The 26,627-nt window shown below is 45.6% G+C and overlaps 1 protein-coding gene across 1 annotated transcript in view; it reads left to right on the top strand.

Annotated features, from left to right (window-relative positions):
- LOC145410694 (protein pangolin, isoforms A/H/I/S-like) overlaps positions 1-26,627 on the top strand; it is a 634,854-nt gene that overhangs the window by 24,236 nt on the left and 583,991 nt on the right. The window contains exons 2-3 of the mRNA XM_080280806.1: positions 24,737-24,833; positions 25,443-25,522. Of these exons, the coding sequence (XP_080136932.1) occupies positions 24,737-24,833; positions 25,443-25,522 (177 nt within the window). The remainder of the gene's footprint in view (positions 1-24,736; positions 24,834-25,442; positions 25,523-26,627) is intronic.

The following is a 26,627-nucleotide window of genomic DNA, read 5'->3' as shown; positions in this document are numbered from 1 at the left end:
GCTACTTCCTAGTTTCTCAAGTGTATCTTACTGACCAGTAATTTAGCTTTTATTGATTGGGTGCGATTAGGAGTACATTCGGATCTAGCACAGCAGTTTTATTACTCGTTTACCGAGCCCTTTAATAATGCCAGGTGTCTTGAAGTGAGTCTTATTTTTACACGCTTCGGGAAACACAAAAGTGCTAAGAATCTCTAACTCAGGGCTGCTGCTGAAATGCGTCAGAATACGGTACGGTACTTTCCCTGCCTCTACCTGTCCTCCCAAAGTCTCCTAAGGTATAAAGAGGAGGGCACTGCCATTGAGTGCCACAGTAGAGACCGGCGGCATGGCACTAACCCCCCAGGCTGCTATTTACCCACCCCTGTTATATAATGGGCCAAGCTCATTAGCATACACTGGCTCCCTCCCTCTCAGCCTGGTCCACTCATTGTTTTCATTCACAACACACCACGCGGCCCTAATTACAAAAATACCCCCCTTGTTTTATATTAATACCTTTGACGGGGCTTCGTACTCTTGGGTTTTGAGGGGAAGGGGTATCGAATTTTGGGTGTTCGTGGTTCTTTTTTACTCCAAGAACCAATACCATGAACTGGGAATGGATTAGAATAAGTTGCTAGATGTTTAGAGGAAATCCATACCATACGTCGTTGTTTCCATGTTCCTCTACCGTATATTGGATGGAATACGATAAGTCTTATGGTTCATGGTATTTGTAATGGTCCTGTATCATGACGAGGCAAATTAGAAAGGGCTATATGTTCGTCTTATTTGGTCATAGTCCTGTAGATCTAATTCCACATTGTTCTGTAGGATAAAGTTTGTAGAAGTGAAGCTGGTAAGAGGATGAACCCAGCGGGGACAGGAAGACCAAAAATGAGATGAGAAATTAGATCAGAAAACAACCGGTAATAGAAGTGAGAAGTGGGAGGAATGTAATGAACTGGTTTTGGCAATTGGGATGCTTGGGGAATGAAGGGTTTTACAGGGGAAGTTGATAAGAGCGAAGTTGATGGGGTTCATGAGGAAGGGAAGGCCAAGAACAGTGTGGAATGAAGGCTGGGAAGGAATTAGTGGTATAAGAGTGCTCATGCTGCCTTCAAATTATTTCTCTCAGCTTTGGGAAGATCTCTCGTAATAAAAAGGCCAGAGTCGTGCCTACTACTGTGATATTTATAAACTGCAGGAACCCCCTTTTTTTAAACTGTTGCTAGGGAGTCTATCCGATTAATTTATTTCCAGGCTTCAGTATAAGTATTCAGGTGGCGGGATTTATGTGTCGGCTGTTCGTTTTAACCCGCTAACCCGAGAATTTTAGTTTTTTTTCTTACTTTATTTTTACGTGTCTTTTTTCATTTACTTTTTAACTGCATTTCTACGATTTTTTTTATATATATACCTTTTTGTTTACCTTTTACCTGCCCGTTTACGTTTGTTTTTTATTTTCTATATATTTTTTCAGGTTTATTTTTACGTTTCTCTTTATTCATTTATTTATTTTTTATTTCTTGCTACTCCTTGACGGTTTTCATTTAGTTAGGGTGGGATTTTGGACGTGGGTGGGGGGGGTTAGATACAGCCTTCGTTTAATCCATGACTACCTGAGTCTCTCCGAGGGTGAAAAAAATTGAATAGCCCCCTCCCCCCAAAAAAAAAAAAATAATAATCATGAAATATTTAACCTCGCCTTTCTGTGATGCATAATAACGTAAATGTGTGTGTGTGTGTGTGTGTGTGTGTGTGTGTGTGTATATATATATACCGTACTGCTCAACCCCTTCAGTACGAGGATGGCTAGTTTAATTTATTCCTTCTACTGCCAGACTGCATATACTCTTCTAGTTAGTCTCTCATTCGTCTTGAAGTGGAAGGTTTAATGAGATAAAATGCAGAGCCAGATTTCTGTCTCGAGGGTAGTGCAAGATAACGTGGAGAGAATTGTTTTGGGTACTGAGAGAGAGAGAGAGAGAGAGAGAGAGAGAGAGAGAGGGTGAATGATAAGTGAAGCAAGAGTGAGTGAGCGAGAGAGAGAAAGAAATTTTGCTTCCATTTACTGTCATCCAATCTCTTGTTTACCACTCACATCTGTACAAACTCGTAAATACAGACAAGCACATCTGAATATTATAGCAGCATCCACACGTGTATGCAAGGAAGGGTGTTTGTTGCAGCTGAGTTGGGGTTTGTCTTTTTGCTTGGAGAGAGAGAGAGAGAGAGAGAGAGAGAGAGTAATATAGCCCTTTCACTACGATGGGAACTTTTAATTAACCTGACATTACTGGGAATAAAATAATGTGTGTGTGTGTGTGTGTGTGTGTGTGTGTGAAGTGTAGATGATGTACTCCTGTGTGCCAAGTATGAGGATAGTATGTGGTGCGGGTGTGATATATGGTACGGGGGGGTAATATTGTGTACAGTATGAAGTTGATAGTGTGCTCCAGTGTGAGTGTGGTGTGTAGTGTGAGTGTAATGTTTGGTACAGGTGTCATCGCCCTATATGGATTTATTCACAGGTGTACACACATCTGCTTTGTTTTTTTTTTCTCTCTCTCTCTCTCTCTCTCTCACACACACACACACACACACACACACACACACACACACACACACACACACACACACACACACACACACACACACACACACACACACACAGGTAGCCAAAGTAAATCAATCTCGTTACCTGTTTATTGACGTATACGACTCACCAACTTGTTCTGCGTTGCATGCATGAGATGGAGGGGAATGGGAGGCCTCGTGCGTGCCTGCTGGAGAGGGGAAGGCTAGGCAGCTGTCCCCAGTCATAATCATCATCATCAATATCGTCATCACCATCATCATCATCGTCATCATCTTCATCGTCGTCGTCGTCGATAATGATGATGATGATAAAACTGGCATGGGTAGGCTGTAAGAACAGGAAAACCAAATACAATAGCAAGAAAACTTTTTTAGTACGGTAGTGCCCTGCAACGTTAGACTACCGTACCTCTCCATTAATTCATCATTCAAGCAATCATAATTATAAAATCAGTCATAAATCGTTAGTGGATGAGGGAAAAAATAGTTTATGATCCAAAGGCTGTATGGAATGGCCTAGGAAACAGGGAACTGTGTCTCCATAAAGTTAGTGTATTTAAGGAGTCGTCAGGTCATGGAGAAGAACCAGAGGACATTCAAGCCCCGTCGATTTTGCATGTAGGAGAAGCAGAGGGAAATTAGGCTTCCTTTGACTTCCGCCATGCCGCAGGAGACAGTCTTCAGTCGTATCTGTAGTAAATCAGGCGAGAGACAGAGGAAAATTAAGATTCTGTTAATGTTTACAGTGCCCTAGGAGACGGCGAGGTGACACTTTCCAATCATATGTTTAATAAATTGAAGGAGAACTGGGATCAAGCATTTCCGAATTGCTTTGGGAGGCGGGTACTTGGCAGTTTCCAGGCTTGTCTTGCATAAATCGCCTATTCAGGTAGAGGAAGCGGAGGAAAATTGGACCTGTCGATCACGCTCAGATCACCAATTTCCGTGGAGAAGAAACAGCCATAGATCCGCCATACCTGAAATGCCCCAAGAGACCACTAGTTGGCAGTTCCGTCGTACCCTTCATATACGTCACGGGTGCTGATAAGGAGCCCCTCACACGGCGCAAGATAATAACGTTGTCTGATAAGAGGCTGCAGTTGATGGTATCGACCCGACGTACACCCGTATGGTAATGCCAGCCATCCTATTTGTCGCATTCATAACCGGGGACCAATTGGGGGGAGCGATGATATCTGGGTGTGGTGGCGGGGGGATGCTAATGAGGAGGGGGAGTGGGGTTCGACACGGCAAACACCCCTTTCATGTTCACTCTTACTACACTTGAGGAAAGTAATATAATTCTCAAGGACACCCATTTAACATTTATCTTCATGCATTTGTCTTTTTTATGTATGTTTTAAACAGCTGCTTGAGGTTAGGTTGGGTTAAGTTAGCTAAGTGATGCTAATGAAGGGATGTGACGCAGCTTTACTTAATATTCAATCAAGTGGCCTACGCTGGCAAGGACACTGATTCCACATTGTCACTTGTGGTTTTTGTGGTTGCAGAAGGCAGTTGTGTGTTAGCTGGGTCTTATGTGACATTAAGTTAGATTAGGTTAGGCAAGGCGATGCTAATGAGAGCGCCGCGACACAATCTTCTTTAATGTTCGCTCTAACTCCACTCTAAGACGGCGATTCTACTCCCAGGGACACTAACTCCTCATTGTTCCTTGTACTGGAACTCTTTCTTGTACTCAGGACGATAATAATGAGTCGGGTACGACACAGCAACTTCCCTTCCTGTTCACTTTATCTCCACTCTGACTGACTCTGAATGTACTCCCAAAGACTCCAATTCAGCACTACTGTACTTTTTTTTTCCCATTGATCTTACGTGGGAAGAGGCTGTGTTAGGTTGGATGGTGCTAATGAGTGAGAGAGAAAGGGGTATAACACAGCTTTCCTTGATTTTCTCTATAACTCCACTCTTCAGGACCCTTACTCCACTTTTGAGACAGTAATTCCACAATGTTGCATGTATTGTACGGTATTATGTTAGGCAGCTGCGTCTAATTTGAGAACAAGTGGAGTTAGACTCTGAGATGCTAATGGGAGGGGTACAACACAGCCTCCCTTCATCTTCACTCTCGCTTCACTCACAGACATCAGCTCTTCATTGTTACATGCCGTTTTCTTTGTGCTTTTGCAGACTATCTTCGGCTTATTCTGACGCGGATGTATGTTAGGCTAGGTGATGCTACTGTGGGAGGGGTGTACAACAGAGCTTCCCTTGATATTCACTTCGTAGTACAGCACAGTCTACAAGGCAACTTTGGCGAATGTAACGTGAAGTTGGGTTAGGTTAGTTTCGGATAGGTTGGATGAGATAAGATTAGATTATGCCTTCCATCCCCACTTGAGCTCTTAGTCTTTTTGTGTGAACCACCTCAATTGTGTGTGCATTTCTCCTGGTCACTGTTATTGTTGTACTAGGCAACTGTTATGTTAGTAGGTCATCCTAGTTACTATTATTACGGCAACTTTGACGTTAGTATTCATCCTGGTATTACACTTGACATCTGTGACGTTAGTAGGGTCATCCTGGTCACTATTATTAGGGCACCTGTGACGTTAGTGGGGTCAGGGTCCAGTAGTGGGCAGCAATGGTTGGGAGCGAGGCAGCCCGGGCTAGAAATATTATAGGATACATGAATCAGCGAGTGTAGCCTTGCCCCCTCCACTGCCATCCCACCAGCACAAGGGCCCACTCAAGCGCTCACCCCCGCACCTGACCAGACTGCTGCTGATCCGGCGACAACCCTAGGCCCTGTCTTCTGCCTCTAGCCTTTACTGTCCCTTTCTTGCATACCGTTTATCCCTGTCATTCTCTTGCGACCTGCCTCTCCTCTACCTTGTTTACTTCCTCGTCATGCGCTCCCTCCCCTTCGTTCCTTCTTCCCCATATCTTTTTCTGTCCTCTCCACCTTTCCTCTCCTGTTCTTCGTCCTTTCTTCTTTCCTCTTCCTCCCTTCTTCTTTCTTCCCATTCCTCCCTTATTTCTTACCCCGCTCTTGCTTTTTCTTCTGTCCATCTCTCTTTCTTCCCTACTCCGTCTTTTTTGTCACATTCCTCCAACATTTACAACTCCTTCACAGACCTACACTCCTGTACCATACTGCGACAGCTTAGGGCATCACGTAGGATCGTGTCTGCCCTTGAGTTGGAACAATTCGGGGCCCCAACATAACATTTTTTCCCCTGGGCCGCAACAACTCGGGGTCCTCGAATAACATTTTTCCCCTGAGCTGTGAGAAGTCTGGGCCCTCACATCAGCGTATTCTCTCTGCATCTGCCACGAATCTGCACCACCACATGCACGACGAGCCTACATTGGGGCCCCCTTTCACATCCCCGTCGTTCCCCCGCGGCATACTGTATTCTCCCCGCATGTGTACCTCGCTCAGATAGAGAGATAAATATATAAATAAATGTTGTCTCTCAGGAGGCCAGATAGAGGTCTCCATGCGTCCATTAGTCCGCAGTAACTTGTCATCTGAGTGCCCCCTCACGCTTAAATTGCGCTGGATTATACAGGTGCCACAACTCATAGCTTTAACGACGCTGTGGTTGAGAGAGCATTGACCTTGGCGATGTGTGCGGACAAAGGGCTGCTCAGATAAAGGGAGTCTCATCAAAGGGAGGGAGCTCTCAGATTTAATTGTTGGCGCTAGCAGCCCGTGGACGAGGGAGGGACGTAGTAGGAATAGTTAAGGAGGATTGTTTCGAAGGCGGATTGGACTTACCGGTGTAGAATGAAAGGTTAACGAAGAGGGAGCAGATGGGAGGAGGAGTGGAAGGCCGAGACTGAGGAGGAAGGTGATGCATCAGGCTTGTGGTTAACGAAGGGAAAGTTGATGGAAAGAGAAGGAGTGGAAGACGGACACTGAGGAGGAAGGAGGTGGATTGAACTTTTGCAGAATGGAAGGTGAACGAAGGGAGAGTAGATGGGAGGAGTGGAAGAGGAAGACCAAGACTGAGGGGACTCTGAGTGGCAGGAGGGAGTGTGATGAATGTGATAGGGAGATTTGCGAACGTGATTATCGGTGTTACTGTGGGCGAACGCTGAGATTATGTGTCTGGCGGTAAGTTGATAGATGGATAGATAGATAGATGGAGGTGGCCGAGTTCTAGATTACAGGTCACAGGTAAACGCTCCTGTGATAAAATTGTCGGCGCCGGTCTATCCCTCCTCCCGCCCCCCTTTTCCCTCTCACTTTTCTTTTACTCCCTTCCCTCTTCCTTCCCCTCCTTCCTTGTCTTCCACTCCCTCTTCTTTCCCACTTTCTTTCCCTGTCTTTTTATTGCATTCCTCTTTCTTCTTGGTTCTTCCTCCCCTTGCATCTTTACCAATAATCTTTTCCCCTTGCTTCCCTCTGACTCCCCTTCTTCCCATTACTTTCCCTCTTCATCCCTTCCCCACATTCTTCCCTCACTTCTCTCTCTCACTCCCTCTTCCCTTTCTCCTTTACCTATTCTCTCCCTTTCATTTTTCCACTGCTTTATATTCCCTCTTCTTACTGTCACCTCCACTACCTCTTCTTTCTCTGGCCCTCTTTCTCATCTCATCCTCCTTTTCCTCCCACCTCCCTCATTTTCCCTCCCTCTTCCCCATCCTGCTTCGTTGCCTACCACTCCCTCTCCCCACTTCCCCTCTGCCTCTCTCTGCTATTATTCTCGTCCAGCCCTCAGTTACCACCCTCCTTCCCATCCCCCCATCAGGTCTGTCCCTCTTCCATTCCCTCCACTACCTGCTAACCTCTCCCCGCCACCCTTCATCCCCTCCCATGCCCCCATGAACCACTCCCCTCCCCAGCACAATCTGCCATCCCCTCATCACTCTTGTAATCTCCCCTTCACCCTCTCCATTTTCCCTTCAGTCCCACCTTCTCCGCAACCTCTCCCATCCCTGGTCAGCCCATCCCTTCCACCCTTCAACCCCCTACCCTCACGTCTCTCCTGCAAACCTTTCTCCTCCAATTCCCCTCCCCTATCAACCTCTCCCCTCCACCCTACCATACCCCATGCCACCCTTTCCCTGCACTTTCAACCACTCCCCTATCATATAAACTTGTCCCTTCCCCTATCAGCTTCTCCCCTCCTCTATCAACTTCTCCCCTCCTCTATCAACTTCTCCCCTCCCCTATCAACTTCTCCCCAACACTCATCGACCCCATCCCCCTATATCCCATGCAACTCGTTCCCCTCGATTTCTACCCCCCTCCCCCTCCCCTTGCCACCTCTGAGTTTTCCTCCTCATCAGTTTCCACCTGATCATTTCCTCTTCATCTCACTTTTTATTTTTCCTAAGGGTGGATGATCTGGTCTGACGAGAGTTTTTAGATGTAACTTCCTTTATCCTGCGTGCTGTGAATCCTACCCACCACATTTATAATAATTGAAAAAAAAAGATTGGTAATGATGATGATGATGGTGATGATGATGATGATGATGATGATGATGATGATGATGATGAGGAGGAGGAGGAGGAGGAGGAATACTGATGTCGGATGGAGATGATGATGATTATATGGAAGTGTGAATCGGGTAGGTGATTTAATGAAGGCTGAGTATAGTGCAAGTGGTGCTATGATGATGATGGTGGTGGTGATTATTATTAGTATTAGGTATTCAGTCAGTTCTAGCTCAGTTCATAGTGGCATTGTTAGTCAAGAAGTTCTCTGGCTTTGTTCTTCATTAACACGCTTTCCTCTCCTGCCACCCTCTCTTCCAGTCAACCCTCTCCCATTCCTACTCCCCTCTCTCCCCCTTCCCATTCCCCCTCCCCCATATACCCGCATGTCCATCTCAGTTGATCTCTCTCTCTCTCTCTCTCTCTCTCTCTAACACCATTACCCAACCAGGAATTACTCTCTCCTTCCATGTTATTTCCATCCACGTCGCCTCTTATCGCTGTCCATCTCTTTTCATGCCTTCCATCTTAACCCCCCCCCCTCTCTCTCTCTCTCTCTCTCTCCACATTGCTGTTGTACATATTGTTCATCACACACATAGAGCTTCCTTGTTCTTCCACACTCGCGTGCGGTCCTGTTCATTTTAACCTCCCTAACCTCCTCCCTTCTTCCTTCCTTCATTCTTTCCTTCTCTCTCCTTCACACTCCTTCTGTTCCTTGTACGTGTGGATGTTTTTCGTACTGCTCACGTCACACACACACACACACACACACACACACACACACACACACACACACACACACACACACACACACACACACACACACACACACACACACACACACACACACACACACACACACAGCTTAATCGTTCTTGCTGTACCATGACTATCCCGTTCATCCCAGCCTCATCCTCCTTATTCTTATCTTGTGTCTTTCCCATCTTCCTCCTCCTTCCTGCTGTTCAGTGCTTCTTAAAGTTGTTGTTCTTCGTGTTCACCACATAGGCGTATCCTTGTTCTCACCCTCTTTCTCCAAGCCTGTTCATATCTCCGCCTCTCTTTATTCCTATCCTGTTTCTCCTCACCTCTTGCCTTACCAATCCTGCCTCTCGTTTCCTTTCTGCCTAAGCCTGTTTGTTACTTCGTAGTTTTCACCCCACATCGCCTACGGATTTCCTTATCGATGCACGAGGTCGTTTGCAGTAAAATCAGTTCATCCTAAACTCTTTCTCGTCCCTCATCCTTTCCTCTCACTATACTGGCATTATACGAGACAGGTTTACCATGTTGAAATACCAGGAAGAGTGGCCGTCAGGTATCCAGTTCAACATCCTTCTTTAAGTGTCTTCATGTTTGGCGTGTGTAAACAAGATGCAGAGGCCTTACCTTAACGTTGCCAGAACTGAACGTGGAAGTTGTTTCTTGTGTCCATTACCCGCTCCCTCACACACATATACACACCTCCTACCCCCTCTCCCTCTCTCTCGCTCTGTCTCTGCCTCTCCATACGTCTCCCTCCATCCCTTTCGCTCCATCTAACTTCCACCCTTCCTTCCTCCGTCAGTCGTTCATCACGCGTATTTTGTGGGGGAACTGTGCTGGTGTTTTTATGATGAGCATTGGACACGAATATAGCGCAGTCACCCCTCGTCTTGTGTCGCTTGGTTGATCTCTACGGCATTTCCTGGTGATGTGTGCTGTGTGTCAGGGGTGTGCTCTCTCTCTCTCTCTCTCTCTCTCATAACTTCCTTCTTTACCTCACTTCTCTTTATTTCCCCATCTTTCCCTACCTCATCTTTCTTCTCTTACCCTCACTGTAAAGAGGGTGAAGAAATAGGGAAGTTAGGGGAAAAAATAGAACAGTTACTAGGCAAAGTCGATCAAGCAAAAGATATGGTATGGTCCCGTTTTGGCTATTCCTGTCTCCACTCTACTCCCTCCTTACCTCTGTTCACCTGCATTTTTTCTCCCTCCCTCTTATCCCACTTTCCCTCCACTTCCCTCCCTCCTCCTCCACACCCCTCCCTCCTCCCTCCTCCTCATCCATCCCTTCTCCACTTCCATCCCTCCTCCCTCCTCCACATCCCTCCCCTCTCCACTTCTCGCATCCACTTCCTCTAACATCCAATATATGTGAACGAATTACCTGTGCAAGAACTACAAATAGCACTGTTTACCTTACCTCTTTGTCTCCGGCTGTCAGGGAGAGGAGAGAGAGAGAGATGAGGGGAGAGAGAGGGGAGAGGGGAGAGATGTACCCCCCCCCGCCCCTCCACTCCAGCTCTGAATCATTTAGTGTAATCTTTTATGAATGACATTTGCGTATTAATTAAAGGGGATGTTTGAGAGAGGTTGAGGATTCTCTGTGACGGGGGGTTGGGAATGTGACGGGTTGTTGTGATGATGATGATGATGATATAGGGGTGTTGTTGATGATGATGATGATTATTATTATTATCATCATCATTATTATACACTTCCTAGTCCTACTCTGCTGCAGATTCTATTGTTGTTCCTAAGATAATATTACCGTACCACTATGGTTGTTGGAGAGAGAGAGAGAGAGAGAGAGAGAGAGAGAGAGAGAGAGAGAGAGAGAGAGAGAGAGAGAGAGAGAGAGAGAGAGAGAGGAGTGGTGTGGTGTGGGGGGGGAGAGGCGCTTCCATCCAAGATACACACAGCCAGACACAGACAAATAAACTCTCAGATAGCTAAACAGACTTACATTATACATATCTATCGCATCAGGTCAAGTAACAGTAAGCCGTGTATATTCTTGTGATCACAGGAGACTCTGTAACACCTCCTCTCAAGCGATTTATTTTGCATGTAACGCTCAAACATTTCCCTTGTATTGGTCTTCTTATATATCTTCAAAATCGACATCGCTTGCATCAGTAACATACCGGTACTCTGTGACTGTTAACTATATTATGCAGAATAGGCTAAGTCGCTAAAGAGGAGGCATTAGGAAATCTCCCAAGGCAGCTAGAGCACGGAACAATACACACAACACAGTATAGTGGCTTTTGTCTTATTGCTGGAGAACACCTGTGATTGGCATCCTCTGCAGGTGTGTATGTGTGGCCAGGTGTGCAGATGTGTGTGTTGGTTGTTTCCCCCTCCCCCCCCGCTTCTTCTTGGCCCCCCCCCTTCCACTTAGGTCCTCCTCCCTACCTTTCCTTCCTCTCCTTGATTCCCCATTCCTTCCTTTCCACTTTGTTCTCCCTTCCCGATTTTTAGTTCTCTCCCCCTTTCTTTTGCATCTCTTTTCTCCCCATCCTTGGCATCCTTTTCCTCACCCCCACTCTTCCCCTTCTCTTCTTGTTTCTCTTTCCTCTGCGAGTTCCCTGTCTTACCGTCCCCCTAGCCCACATTGCTTCATCTCCCCTCCCTCTCCCACGGTTCCATAGACCTGTGAAGTCTTTGTACCGTAACAGACACTGGTAAATAAAGCTTACTAGATCTGATATAGCTATTGCATTCTAGAGTCTTATATAAATCACACTCGATGATACTTATAGCACACTAGATCTTATGTACATGCCTAGACTAGATTCTACATAATGACAACCTAGATCCTAAGCTTCACGTACTGGATCCACCATCTGGCATACTAAAGCTTGCGTGAAGAATGTGTATGATTGTACTGAAGGAGTTTGAATAGTGGTACTGATGAATGAAGATGTGTAATATTTCAGGGTGAGGGAGGCAGGAAGAATGAAATAAAAATGACAGTTGTAATGAAGACGACTTAATTAAGGATTTCCCAGGATGATATTGTGGGTTATAAAGTGTTCCTGTGGGTAGCAATGATAATAATAATAACAATAATAATAATAATAATAATAATAATAATAATAATAATAATAAAGGCTATCGTAGTCTGTTCTAGAGTTTAAAGATTTCCGAGGGGTTGGTATGCGAAATGCTATATATTCCTGGGGCGTCGAGAGTTGTATATTATCCAGGGTGGTGATGTATTGGGTGTTATAATTTTTCTGAGGGTGATATATTGCGGGGTAACCATTTCCGGGGTTTGACGTGTGGTTTGTAGAGTTTTCGAGGCGCTTGGTGATATTGGTCGTAAATTATATCCTCCGGGATGTTTCTTATCGCTGCTGATATTGGGCCGTGGATGTGTTTGGCTTTGGATATGGGTAGATTTGTGTGTTTAGGCCATGCTGTGGGTGTGGGTGAAGATGTGGATGTGGGCACAGGTTTGGGGGATGAGTTTGGGTATGTCTGTGGGGGTATGAATGGGGTGTGGATGTGGGTATGGATTTGTTTGTCTTGTGAGTTAGTGTGGGTACGTTTGGCTGTGAATATGGGTAGGGTTGTGTTTAGGGCAGGCTGTGGATGTAGATGAGGATGTGGATGTGGGTAAAAGTTTAGGTTTGCCCTTTGGGTGAATGTGGGTATGTAGATAAGCTGACTGTGGATTGAGTTGTGAGTATGAGGATGCTTTGTTGTGAGTATAGATAAGCTGACAGTGGGTGTAGGTGTGGGTATGGGCATGCTTTGTTGTGAGTATAGATAAGCTGACATTGGGTGTAGGTGTGGGTATGGGCATGCTTTGTTGTGAGTATAGATAAGCTGACAGTGGGTGTAGGTGTGGGTATGGGCATGCTTTGTTGTGAGTATAGATAAGCTGACAGTGGGTGTAGGTGTGGGTATGGGCATGCTTTGTTGTGAGTATAGATAAGCTGACAGTGGGTGTAGGTGTGGGTATGGGCATGCTTTGTTGTGAGTATAGATAAGCTGACAGTGGGTGTAGGTGTGGGTATGGGCATGCTTTGTTGTGAGTATAGATAAGCTGACAGTGGGTGTAGGTGTGGGTGCGCCAGACTGTCACAACACGAGTTCGACACAGCAGATCAACGGGGAGCGAGGAGGAGACGGGAGGGAGGTGGGCTTGACGGGAGGAAGGAAACTCATCAAGTCTATATTTATCTCGTGTTATCTACGGCACAGGTTTGGGAGGGACGTCGGGGTGTAGGAGGGGTGGAGAGGTTTTTGGAAGAAGTTGGGGTTCGTGGCGTTTTGTGTTAAAGGGACGGTGGAGGGGTTTTAGAGAGGGAATGGGGTGTGTTAAGGGGTGGAAGATTATGTTGAATGAGTGGAGAGTCGTTTGGAAGAGGTTGAGGTCAGCGTGTGAGTGGTGTGGTGTATGTGGGAGGATTGTTGGGATGTGTGGGTGGGATGTGGGATGTGTAAGAGGCGCGTGGTTTGATGTGTAAGGGATTTGAGGTGGTGTGCAGTGGGTGTGAGTTATTTGTGAAGAGTGTGGGAGGTGTGTGGATGGGACATGGAGGGCATGTGTGGGTGAGGTTGGTGGGGGGGGGGGACACACCTGTTGCAAGGCGTCAAGCTGGTGGCGGGTGTGGTGTGGTATGGTGTGGTTTGGTGTCGGGTAGGGTGGAGTGAGGTGGCGTGGTGGGTGGCAGGGGCGCTTGCCAGAATTTGCCATAACTTCACTGCTTGGCTGCCTCGTGCTTGCAGCCTCTCACAGCCAAGCTGCTTCTGTCCTCGAAGCTTCTTAATTCCTTCACCCAAAATACATCTTTATTTTTATATTACTACCACAAGACGACGGTATTTTAATCAGCTTCATAGTGACATTTCGAACTGGATGGGTTACATATTGCCTTCATAACCCTGTTTATAATGAGACCTTCTCGTAAACTGCGTAAAATATTCTAGAGGTAGCGAAGATGAAGGGAAAAAAGGTGATACTTCTTTCACAGACTTAAAGGAAGTATACGTCGACACCTGTGACAACGTTTAAGAAAAGTTTACATAAAAGTAGTCACACGCCTTAGTTAAGCTAATTTGACTGGAGATTTGTTTCCTTGGCACGACTTTTTGTACTCTTGGATCAGTGGAAGGGTGGAGGGGGTGGGGAGGGAAGGAAGAGGAATGTCTGGGTGGTTAGTTTGCTGCTGCGTGCACTGCTTGGCTGGTAACAAATGGGTCGGGAGGGGACCATGGTGCTGCCACCCTTGTGTGTGTGTGTGTGTGTGTGTGTGTGTGTGTGTGTGTGTGTGTGTGTACGTTGCCACACCTGCCTCACATGTGCTTTACCTCTTTCTTACCCTGCCGCACTTCTGCCTAACCCTCCATACCCCAGCTCTTTTCCACAGTGCCTGCCACACACACTGACTCACCCTACCTTACGTCCACCTCTACTCATCCTCGCCTGCCTCATCTTTCCCTTACTCTGCCTCTTCTTTGACTCACCCTGCCTGCCACACTACCTCTCCTCACCTGCCAAACACTCTCTTTGTCGGCTATACCCTGCCATACCTCTGCCGTACCTTGTTTCCCCACCCTCTCATCTAGCATTACCTCGCCTCATTCTGCCAGTTTGCCTCACCCCTCACCTTACGTGCCACACTCTGCCTCACTTCAACCTCATCCCTTGTTTCTTTTGCCTTTGCTGTGCTGGGAAGAGAAGATAGATAGCAGACAATGGAAGTCTAGTGTGGAATAGGACGGTGGGCGATGTGGTGTTAGGTGGATGCTGGGGGTGTGGAGAACAGATATTGTGTGCAGTAAGAATGTGGATAGTGAAACGCGTGCTGGAGTGTGGAGAATAAAGATAATGTGGAGCGAGGTTGTGGATGCTGAAGTGCGGAAACCGTGAATGAGATTACTGAGGTGTGGAGAAAGAATTTTGGTGAATGATGGTAGTGTGGATAGTGGAAGAGTGTGAAGGCTATGGATTGTGTGGAGCAAGATAGTGGGTGTGTAGTGGGGTGGATGCTGAAGGGTGAAAACTGTGAATGTTAAGAGAGTATCGAGGTGTGGGGAACGTATTTTGGTGGATGATAGTGGTGTGGATGGTGGTGGAGTGTGGAGGGGCTGGTTAGTGTGGATGCTGGTGGAGTGTGGAGGGGCTGGTTAGTGTGGATGCTGGTGGAGTGTGGAGGGACAGGTTGGTTAGTGTGGCTGGTGGTGGAGTGTGGAGGAACAGGTTGGTTATTAGTGTGGCTGGTGGTGGAGTGTGGAGGGACAGGTTGGTGTGGTGTGGAGGGGCACTGATAACACCACCTGATAAGAAACCCCACTAGCTGTTTGCCTCAGACTCCCACTGATATACTGTGCTGTCTTATCTCCTGCTCAGTCTTACCCCCCCCCTCTCTCTCTCTCTCTCTCTCTCACTCTCTCTCTCTCTCTCAGCGTGTTCCTTTATCCTGTCCCATATCACTGTAGCAAAATTTACTTATTTCTCGGTATCGTCAGAGAGATTTTAGTCAGGTCATCGCTATATTATTATTATTATTATTATTATTATTTTTATTACTATTATTATCATTATTATTATTATTGGTACCACCGTACTTTTAGCAGCTTAACCCCTTCAACCCGAGGATTTTTTGCTATCTCCAAACGGCTTTAATTTTGAGATTTTCGAATAGGACAGTGAAATTATCGGAGGGTAGCGAGAGAGAGAGAGAGAGAGAGAGAGAGAGGGTCCTCGTGGCGAAGGAATCATGAGATAGGAAGCCCCCCCGTAGTAAAAAGACCCAGTTTCATCCCACACGGAGGAAGACATCATTCAAGGGCAGCATCTGGTTAAATTTGTAGCGATTCAGGGAAATTAAAGGGGAAAAATGTCGAGGTTGCTAAGAATACCAAACGCGCTAAAATTATGGGCAGCCACTCCCACGCGGAACAGCAGCTGAGGAGAGGGGTGAGGGGGATGGGGGAGGGGGTATTGAGAAGGGGATGAGGGAGAGGGGGCAGTGGGAGAGGGACAGAGAGGTAAAAAGGGAGGGATGAGGTAGGGGGAGTGAAAGGAGGGAGGGAGGGAGGGAGGGGAGAGGAAGAGGGTGTGATGGAGAGTGGGAGAGGAAAGGAAGGGAGGGTGATGGTAGGAGGGAAAGGAGAGGAAGAGAGGGTGATGGTGGGAGGGAAAGGAGAGGAAGAGGGGGTGATGGAGGGAGGAAGGGGAGAGGGTGATGGAGGGAGGGAGGGGAGAGGAAGAGGGGGTGATGGAGGGAGGGAGGGGAGAGGAGGAGAGGGTGATGGAGGGAGGGAGGGGAGAGGAAGAGGGTGGAGGAGTGAGCGAATCCACTAAGTTTTGCTCATAAAGTTCACGGTCCATCAACCCCGGCGTGAGTGAGATGGTGGAGGGGCCAAGGTGCTGGGATTGGGGACTTAAGTGCTTTATAACCCACCTAGCCCAATAATAATAATAATAATAATAATAATAATAGAATAAAGTGTGAAAGACATCTAGTTGGAGATAAGGGTTGTGTTGCAAGTGGCTTTTGCAAACTTCGTAACACTTTCTTCTCAGCAATTTATTCTGTTCATTATACTTCAACATCCTTTAATATTGTACTTATGCAACCAATATCATTAATAAAAAGGCATAAATAACATGCGAGAAAGTTCTGAGGTGCAATACGTATAATAGATCGCTAAGAAAAAGGAGTGACGAAACCCACAGTGCCACCTATAAGTCCTGCCACAATCATTGCGTATTGTTAACTTTACAGTGAGTAACATAGACGATTTCTAGAAAGGACATTTATAGGATCTGGCGTCTTAGTGGGGATCTTCACCTTCTTGGCGATTTCTGTACCCTCACTAGCCCAGACGATTTTGCTCAGCTTAGAAAAATCGATATGCTTGGTATCTTCATCGTTGGACTTTTTTTTTCACTAGTCACAAAGAGATTAAAAAAAAATAGTATGGTACAAATAGAGGTGCAAGTCTGCTTAATGTCCTGCTCTGTCTGCGTCGTATTTAAGGCGTGTTCATCACTCTCCCGCCTGATGCATCATATCAGTGAGAATCATCTGCAGTCAGGGAAACAACCGGACTAATCAGAATTGGATATCATGTGGGTGAAGACGGAGGTGTAAGCAAGCAGTCCTGTAGCCCACACAACCTCAGCACAAGAAGAAGGCATAGAGGAGTATGAGATGAAAGTTATAAGATGTTGGGTAGCTAGGTGGATAAATGACGAACTGAAGGTGAATAAGCTGCCAGTCATATAGTCCACACAGCTTCAGCACAAGAACGCTTATGCATACCGCCATGGAGCAGACTAGGGTGATGCTACGGTACAGTATGAAGGCACAGTGATGAGCCAAGAATCATTCAGACATTGACATTGCCACTAATCCGGGTGCAGAAGTTGGCACGAGAATCACCGCGGAGTCTGCAGGCCCAGGTGGCAGGAGAGAGAGAGAGAGAGAGAGAGAGAGTCATTATATTTGAATCAGCATATCTTTCCCAGACGTGTGTGTAGTTTATGTGGTTAAATTGGATGTAGTATGTGTGTGTGTGTGTGTGTGTGTGTGTGTGGCAGAGGAGTGTAGGGATGTAGTCGAGGGGTGTTGAGGATTTGTGTAGAGATGACAGTGGTGTGTGAGTATAAAATGTAGAGGTAAGGGCTACCATGTGTGGACAGGAGCTTAGGGCTGTGAAGATAGGGAAGTGTAGACGCAGAGTGAGAGTTTAGTAGATGGGGTGTGGGAGTGTACCAGAGTGGGGGTTATAAGGAAGCCTTGGGTGTGTAAGGGCGGTAAGGGTTGGGGGAGGGGGGAGTGGGTTGGACCCTCAGTGTCTGTGGTAAGTCTAGACACCACGGGGACCTCCTAGTGTGTGTGTGTGTGTGTGTGTGTGTGTGTGTGTGTGTGTGTGTGTGTGTGTGTGGTTTGTGTAAACGACGGTACACAGGCTGTATGTACCGTATGTAGCCCTCTTTACCTGTGCTGACACTTGTAACTATATAAATGAAATAGGCTACCAATTTACGCATAATGTATCTCTGTATATTCACTTAAGTAGTCTCCCAGGTCTCAGTTTGGCATCAGCGTCAACTACTCCCCATCTTTGTGTTTGCCTGTCTGCCCTCGGAAACGGCGATGTTGGGCAAAACGTATCCTAGCCCTTGATCTAGGTATATTAAATTATGTTAGCGGTTCATAGCGGAAGAAAATCGTATGTTGAACAGACAGCAGTGTTATCTTTGTCAGGGTAACACTCAGGTGAACAGAATCGTCTGGTCAACTTCCTTTTGAACCTCCTCATCTCGATGTTTTTTTTTTTTACTAAACTAAATAATATTGTTTGGCGTTAGGAAGATAACAAATTCACGTCCTCTGAATCGGTAAATTCCATCTAGCCACGGTTTCCCCAAAACTGAATTAAATAATCCAGGTGTAGTAAGAACAGAGTTAAAAGTCACTATCGCATTGAGTGGGGTAATTGAGATCATTTTTACGTGTTTGATAGGATTTGACGTAGCTAGAGCAAATAATCGTCTTTTGTCCGCCTAAATAAAATACGCGTGAGCGTTGATAGGATGGGAAGTATTAAAGGTGCAGGCGTGAGCGGTGTTGCTCCCATCACCGGTGTCAGTCAGTCCGGCCAGCACTACATGATCAACTTTGCTTCTATCCGGGCTTGCTGTGGTGGAGATTCCAGGCTCATCTGATACGTGAACCCAGTGAACTGCAGGCTGAAGTTCCCCTTTTTCTGCAGTCCACCATTCCCCTTTTGGGGGATAGGGAGGGAAATGGACGATCACGTAACCGGGCAGTGGAACCACCCAGTTGTATCGGTGACACCACGTGAAGGCATCTCTCTCCAACACCTTCCCTCAAAGCTACAAGGGTCTTCTATAAAAGGAAGAGTTACCCCTACACTTAAAAAAACTGCTTAGCCTATTAGAAATGGTATGAAGAGCATCCAAGTCGGACTGACTCTGTTACATCATCCTAGTATAAACAGAGCCTCTCTAAATATGGGTTATAATTCTTCCATTTGAAAACAGTTGACTACACTGATAAGAAGACACTTTCTGCAGACTGTGTAATTCCCATCCTCATCAGGTTTTATCCCTCGTACTGAAGGGGTAAATCTCATCGCCACCACCAACACCTGCGATATCCAGCCTCCTCATCATCCCCCCCACCTCGATGTCCTACTCCCCCCTCCTCTACTCTACTCCCCAACTCCCTCATTCCACACTTCTGTATCCCTCCTCTCCCATCCCCTACCACCCCTCTTCCCTCCCACCCAACCCTTCCTCTCCCCCTCACCCCCCCTTCCCAGTGGAAAAGTCCGGCTGATGACAATTAGTTTTAATCACCAGAGCCGAGCGTGTTGTGTTATTTTTGCCCTGGACGGTAAAGGACAGAGACAGACAGACAGACAGACAGACAGGGGGCCGATGATGGTAGTGTTTTTTCATTGAGTGCAAGGGATTTATTTTTTTTCTCTTATTCTTTGACAGGGATCAGTGGGTTTAATTTATTGGTGAACGTTTTTTATTATTATTTTTTTTTCTTTGAATGTTTGTGTTTTGGGTGAGGTGTGTGTGTGTGTGTGTGTGTGTGTGTGTGTGTGTGTGTGTGTGTGTGTGTGTGTGTGTGTGTGTGTGTGTGTGTGTAGGAGGGTTAAGGTGTGTGGGGTGTCGCAAGTATTGATTAATTGCGAGATATCGGAGGGGTGTATTGAGTTGGTATGAAGTGCCTGGCGTCTGGATTGTGTGATGACGTGTGCTACGTGTGCAGTAAGGTATGTAAGATATTTAGTAAGGTGTGCGAGGTGTGTAGTAAGGTGTGTGAGGTGTGCAGTAAGGTGAGCAAAGTGTATATTAATGTGTTGAAGGTATGTAATGTGTATGAGTTGTATGGTGAGAGATGTGTAGTGAGGTGTACGAGGTGTGTGGTGGCGTGTGTGAAGGTGCTGATAGGCCTTTTTTTCCCACCACCGGAAAAGCCCCCGTGCAACATCATCCTCGCTACCTTTCTCTTGCTTGGTGTGCGGGAGGTGTAGGGAGGTGTGTGTGTGTGTGTTTGTGTGTGTGTGTTTGTGTGTGTGTGTGTGTGTGTGTGTGTGTGTGTGTTTGTGTGTGTGTGTGTTTGTGTGTGTGTGTGTGTGTGTGTGTGTGTGTGTGTGTGTGTGTGTGGTGTTTGGCGAGAGGTGATAAAGTGCTAGGTGAGCGAGGTGTGTTGTACGTTCTGTGGAGTGTGTGGTTGATTAAGATTTTTATCCTGAATGTGTAGAAAGTGTATAATGAAATTTAAAGGGGTAGGTTTTGTAAGGTGTATCAGGTGTGTAGTTAAGTATGTTGGATGTGTAGTAAGCCATGCGGGTGTTGAGGTGTGTAGAAATGTGTGCGGGGTGTGTAGCGAGGTGCGATGAAGTGCTAGGTGTGTGGTGAGGTGTGTGAGGGTGCTACTTGGTTCCCCCTCCCCCCTCACCACCACCACCCCTACCGGAAAAGGCCCTGTGCAACACCATCCCCACTGCCCTTCACTTGCTTGGTTTCCCCCCTAGGCACGGAGAGGCTAGGCTAGGCGAGGCTCCACACCCATCTGCCTCCTTGTGCACCCCAGATGGTCTTGTTGCTAAGCTCGCTCTCATCTTTGCCATTCTCTCTCTCTCTCTCTCTCTCTCTCTCTCTCTCTCTCTCTCTCTCTCTTATCCTACCTGTGCCACGGTCAGACAGGTAGAGTAGGTGCCAGTGAGCGTGACAGGTGATTGAGGCTCATATAAGTGCCACGTACCAGTTAGTTTAGGTTATTAGATTAGGTTAGGTTAGGTTAGAGTCAGATCAGGTCAGGTTAGGTTATGTTAGGTTAGGTGAGGGAAGGTAAGTTGAGGCTAGGTTAGATTAGGTTAAGTTAAGGAAGATTAGGTTAGGTTTGGTGTTGTATGAACTAAGAGTACTAGGGAAGCAAGGTCCAAAAAGTACCATCTTTGCTCGCCTACCTTACTTGTACCTAGGTCTAGCAGGTAGGGTAGTGTGTGTGTGAGAGAGAGAGAGAGAGAGAGAGAGAGAGAGAATGTCCTCGTTGTGAAGGGGCTAACTGGGCAGCAAATCACGTGGATGAGTCAGGATGAGTCGGCCCTTGAGTGAGCATGGCAGATTGGATGAGTCACCCCCTTTTTGTTTCCCCTGCGCCTCTTAAGTGTCTTTTAGAGCATCATGTCTCGTGTATCATTCTCAGTAAGAGTATATGTAAGGGGCTTTTTCCTGCATAAACCTCTTCAGTGGCTAGATACGTTGTGTGTGTGTGTGTGTGTGTGTGTGTGTGTGTGTGTGTGTGTGTGTGTGTGTGTGTGTGTGTGTGATTTTTTTTATAATGAAATATGGACTCTCGTAGTGGAGTCTGGTCGTTCATGTTGGTTTGAGGTGTGGGGAGGGTGTAGGTTGTGGGGGACTAAGGTGTGTGTGAGGTGCAGAGACAGGTGTGGTGGTGGTGGTGGTTATAACAAGTGTGGGTCAGGTGTGGGGGGCTGTGTGAGGTGTGGGAACAGGTGTGGCCGTGGTAGTGGCGGTGGTTAGGACTTTCCACCATGGTCCGGCCCAGAGGCGTGGATTAGATTGCAGATAACAGATAACGCCGGCAAGAAAAAAATATTATGTAAATTTTTGATGAGATAAAATAGACTTAAGCATACCTAAATTGTGGGACAGATTATGATGAGGAAAATTTGCTTAGATTTTAGAGGAAAGTAATAACACTGAGTGACCTTAACTTCTGATGTCAGGTTTGGGCGCGAAAATTAAAAAGGCACAGAATCCCAGTACCGAAATTAAATATACGTAAAAAATTGAAGAGAAATGTTTTAGCGAACGTAGATGTTAGTGTAAAATTTATACGAAAGGATTAGAAAAGGCTTGGAAATCTGTAAATTATAGATGATTGAAAGAAAAAGGCTATTGTGGCATCATGGAGGCGATTTGTTTGTGGCCGTCCCTTACAGGATTAAGGCGTCTGGCAATAGATAGATAGAAAGAAAGAAAAAGGAAAAGCTTGTGAAGATATTATTGGAATACCGTACCTTATCTGATAAAATACACTTTCTTACGTGGGGCGTCGTTTTCTTGTGTTGTAGAAGACTCCATTAACGTTTTTCCAGCCCCCCCTCCCTTTTTTTTTTTTAATGAAATGTTAAGGAGTCACTTTCCCTCAATATGTTTTCAGTTAGAACGAAAATAGGGACCTGGATTTATTAATAGATGGTTGCATGTTGTACTCTGGGTAAGTCTTTATTGGGTGCTTTCCTTGTCAGTTACGTTTAGAGCCGTGTGGGGTCGATAGTATGGGGGAGGGACAAATTATCGAACCGTATTCTTATTTGCAAATTCCTAGCACATGTTCCTTAGCGATTTGTTTTGTATATTTACCGTAGATCTATACATATTTTAAATCGATCTAGCTTCTCTTCATTAGCAGTTTATTTTCTTTACCATATTATACATGTTTTAACTATCAACGTACTTTGCGCCAGTAACATGTCAGAGGGTATCAAGTTGTAAAAGGTAAATATATATACTTGAAGAAGAGTTAGGAATTCTCCCAGGCCAGCAAGACCACCTCTCAATGTCTGCAGCGTGTGGGAAGCTGTTTGGTGCCATTGTAACAGAGTCAAACACTCCCTTACAAGCATCAAGCAGTTTCTTACAATCTACGGACGGTCTAATGGCACCCGGGACTCCCACTCTTTGGCTTAGGTGTGTGAGTCGGTGCTTGGTGAAAGGTATCATCTAGAACACCTGAAGAACATAAACACTTGTGAAACGCTGGAACTTTCAGAAATGAAGCCCATCTAGAACATACCGTAACAACTTCAGAACATGGCCGCTGCAGGTGGAGAGAACAGAGAACAGTTACCCAAGCGCGTCTAAGCAATGGTTGAATTGTGGGAAGTGTTCTGTCTTGAATTGTGGTGGACTGTTATTATATCAGTAAAAAAGAACAATAACGCCCAGTTCCGTTTTATTTTTGTGAAGTATAAGGATCCGAGGCTGTGATACCGCTGTCTTTACTGCGAGGGTCCTTTACTAACTCCAGTAAAATAGTATGGTGGTAGCATGATCAAAGCAGTAAATGAGTTAGGCACATTGAAGGAATTACCGGTAGCCATTCTAGCCCCTTCAGTAGGATGGGTCTCAGGTGAAAGGGGTAGTTGGACGGGGAGTAGCAGTGTAGCAATAAAAATCATCCATGTGATCGAGTCGTCGAGGGTAAGTTGATACGCCTGCGTTCCTGGTGGCAGTGCAAGATATGCCACCTCCTCCAGACGCTTCTTGGAGGATGACTTGCACCATATCGTCACTCGTTGTCCTCTGTATTCAAAAACACAGGACCAAGCGTTTTGAAACAGTGCAGTCACCTGTTTAGTTATTATACGTCACTTATCAACCCCCTCATACTAGTTCTTTTTTACGTCACTTATTAGCTCAGGCATACTAATTATTTTGCTGTTACGTCACTCATCTACTGCTTCGGACTAATTATTTTGCGTCTCATTAACCTTCACACCAAATATTTGTTACGTCGCTCATTAACAACCATACTAATTATTTTGTTACGGTACCCATTAGCCCTCATTCAATTATTTACTGTTACGTCACTCACTAGCACTCATACTAATTATTTTGTGTTACGTCACTCATCAATCCCCTGATACGAGGGCTTTCCTTTAGCTTTGACCTTGCTAATACCAGACGATTTTGTTCACGCTGGAGGAGACTTTATCGTAGTGAAGGCTTTACAAGTCTCCCGCAGCTTCTTAACCTTGAGGTGTTGCCCCTAAGATGAATAAATTGGTGTGTGAACAGAAAGAATAAGATTTTAGAAAGTCCTTGGGCTGAAATGATTAGCTGTATGTCCTCAGTATTATGGAAGAAATTTTTAAGAGGAAGGAGAGTGTTAGGAAGAGGAAGCGCGGATCAAGAGGAAAGATTGAGCAAGAGGAAGAAAAGTGTAAATATAGTAATGCAAGAAGGAAGAATATTGGAGGAAGAAGATTGCAAGAGAAAGGGTATTGCAAGAGGAAGACTGATTGCCCCCCATCGCATCAAAGAAGACGACTTTTATTCTTTTATTATCTCCCGAAGCCAAAAATTTTCAAGGCCACGGTGAATGGATGCGTGTTCTGTTTCATTGCTGTTGTGTGTGTGTGTGTGTGTGTGTGTGTGTGTGTGTGTGTGTGTGTGTGTGTGTGTGTGTGTGTTATTCTCATCCGACTTTAGGACACGAACATTCACGTCCTGCCTTATGTATTTTTTGTATTGTGTATTTAAACTGTATGTATATGTTGTGATAGCTGTATTTGTGTAGCTATTAGTATATTCCGGACATGTATAAAAATGCTACCCTTCACGTCGGACAAGTACAGGCTGTTTTCTCCCATTCATTCATTCATCCATACACTAATTCATTCATTCATTCATTCATACACTCATTCATTCGTTCGTTCATGCATTCATTCATACACTCATTCATTCATTCATTCATACATTCACTCATTCATTAAACAGCCTACCTGTAATTTTTCTACCTGTTCATTCATTCATTCATTCATTTATTCATTCATTAAACAACTATACCTTTAATTTATCTACCTGGTTGTTTCTTGTGAGTTCCATTTTGATAGTATTTTGTATGTATTTTCTCACGAATTTATGTCAAGACCCAAGTTACACACATAGGCCTGCAAGGGAGCTGCCTAGTGGTCTATGTGCCACTATATTTATCCTTTTTTCGTAGCTTTAATGCTTTATAATTATGTGGTACCCAGTTTTCTTTGTACAGTACTTGGGTTAGCTTATCGTTATTGCCTTGTAACTACTGATATCTTTGTATTTTGTATCGCTTTCGTGTGTATTTTAACATTTTTGTATTTCTGAGTGTTGATTTGGGTTTGTTTTGTGTTTATTAATTTATTTCTCGCTTTTTCCCTTCCCCAGGACAAGAGCACCCACGTCCCCTCCTCCTCGTCCTTCGCCTTGGCCCCTAAGAGCGATGGCCGCCTCCCGGAGACCTCCTCGCCCTTCGGCCTCTTTGGTGAGTGTCAGGCCTGCGGTGTATGTGTGTGTGTGTGTGTGAGAGAGAGAGAGAGAGAGAGAGAGAGAGAGAGTATATCAACACTCCTTCCCTTCATCCCACCCACAGCGACGTATCAGCTCTGTCATATGGTTTTTGTCAAGGGCCTCAATGCTTTATATATATGGTATGAAGATGACAGAGAGACAGACAGTGGTAGAAACAGAGGCACAGGAAATTGACTCCATATCTCTTCCCACTGGTCAGAGAGAGAGAGAGAGAGAGAGAGAGAGAGAGAGAGAGAGAGAGAGAGAGGTATGGTTTCTGTCAAATGGTTCATGTATAAACAAGAGGGTGACGTCAGATAACAATGAGGTCTTCAGATACCCGCTAATACAGGGCCTTGCCAGTGACGTCAGAGAGAGAGAGAGAGAGAGAGAGAGAGAGAGAGAGAGACTTATTAAGGGGAAAACATGTACCGGTAGATACTGATACTTCTTTGTATCTTTGTGTATGTATGCGTCTGTATGTCTTTTTTATATGTACGTAAATTATGTGTGTGTGTGTGTGTGTGTGTGTGTGTGTGTGTGTGTGTGTGTGCAGTGAGCTAAGGGTGTGTATTCCCCACAGGAGCTTCGGCCTGGGGAGCTGATCGCTTGGGCTACCTCTCCCCCTTCGCCTACGCCTACACGAACGGCACTTCAGCAATGGTAAGTACGCACCATCCCATTACTACTACTATTACTACTGCTACTGCTACTACTACTACTACTACTACTACTACTACTACTACTACTACTACTACTACTACTGCTACCACCACCACCACCACCACCACTACTACTATTACTACTGCTACTACTACTACTACTACTACTACTACTACTACTACTACTTAACCTCTTCATTACAGGTACTTCTTTCGATGTTATGTGATCTGTGAGCTTTTAGGAAATGACTAGTTCAGGTTCTTTGATTATATATATATATATTTTTTCATGTGTGTGTGTGTGTGTGTGTGTGTGTGTGTGTGTGTGTGTGTTTTGTCAATTAATATTTTTCCGTATTTCGTTTTCCTTCATATACCTTATTGTCTAACTATCCATCAGTCAGTCGGTCGATCTATCCTGTCCATCAGTTTATCTATCTGTATTTATCTACCTCTCTGTGTTATTATTTTATTTTTTGTTACATTATACACCACTCTCGTTCATCTAATCTAATGTTTTATGCCTTGGCGTCTCCATGGTGATAATGATGTTGGAGATGATGGTAATGATGTTAGTGGTGGTAATGGGGACCGGAGTGGAGAGGTAATGATGTTATGACCAGGAGTGATAATGGCTGAGAGTGATGGTGGTGGTAATGGAAATAATGATAATGATGATAGGACTGGCAGTGATGAAGAGGGGACGGATGATGATGATGATGATGAGGAAGAGGATGATGAAGGCAGTGGTGGTGTTAGTGATGATGATGGTAGTGATGGTGGTGATAGTAATGGAGGTGATGTTGGTAGTGATAGTGATGGTGGCGGTCATGTTGGTGATGGTGGTGGTGATACTGGTGATGGTGGTAGTGGTGGTGGTGGTGGTAGTGGGAGCCGGGCTGTCTCCCCTCTCTTATCGTGGAGTGGCAGTTGAATCTACGCTGATTAGATTACGAGGCACACCTGTGGGGGCGGGTGGAGAGAGGGGAGGGGTAGGCGACACGGTGGCTTGGTCGGTTTGGCACCTACCTCACGTTCGGGGGATGTTCTGGAGTGCGTTTGAGCCCCACTGAATAACCAATCTACACTGTACCTCCGCTGTTTCA

This window comes from Coenobita brevimanus, chromosome 86 (genome assembly GCF_032717465.1).
Source record: "Coenobita brevimanus isolate Jiangsu-jjx chromosome 86, ASM3271746v2, whole genome shotgun sequence".
NCBI lineage: Eukaryota > Metazoa > Arthropoda > Malacostraca > Decapoda > Coenobitidae > Coenobita > Coenobita brevimanus.
The sequence above is the reverse complement of the archived record's forward strand: the minus strand, read 5'-3'. Positions and strand labels throughout refer to the sequence as shown.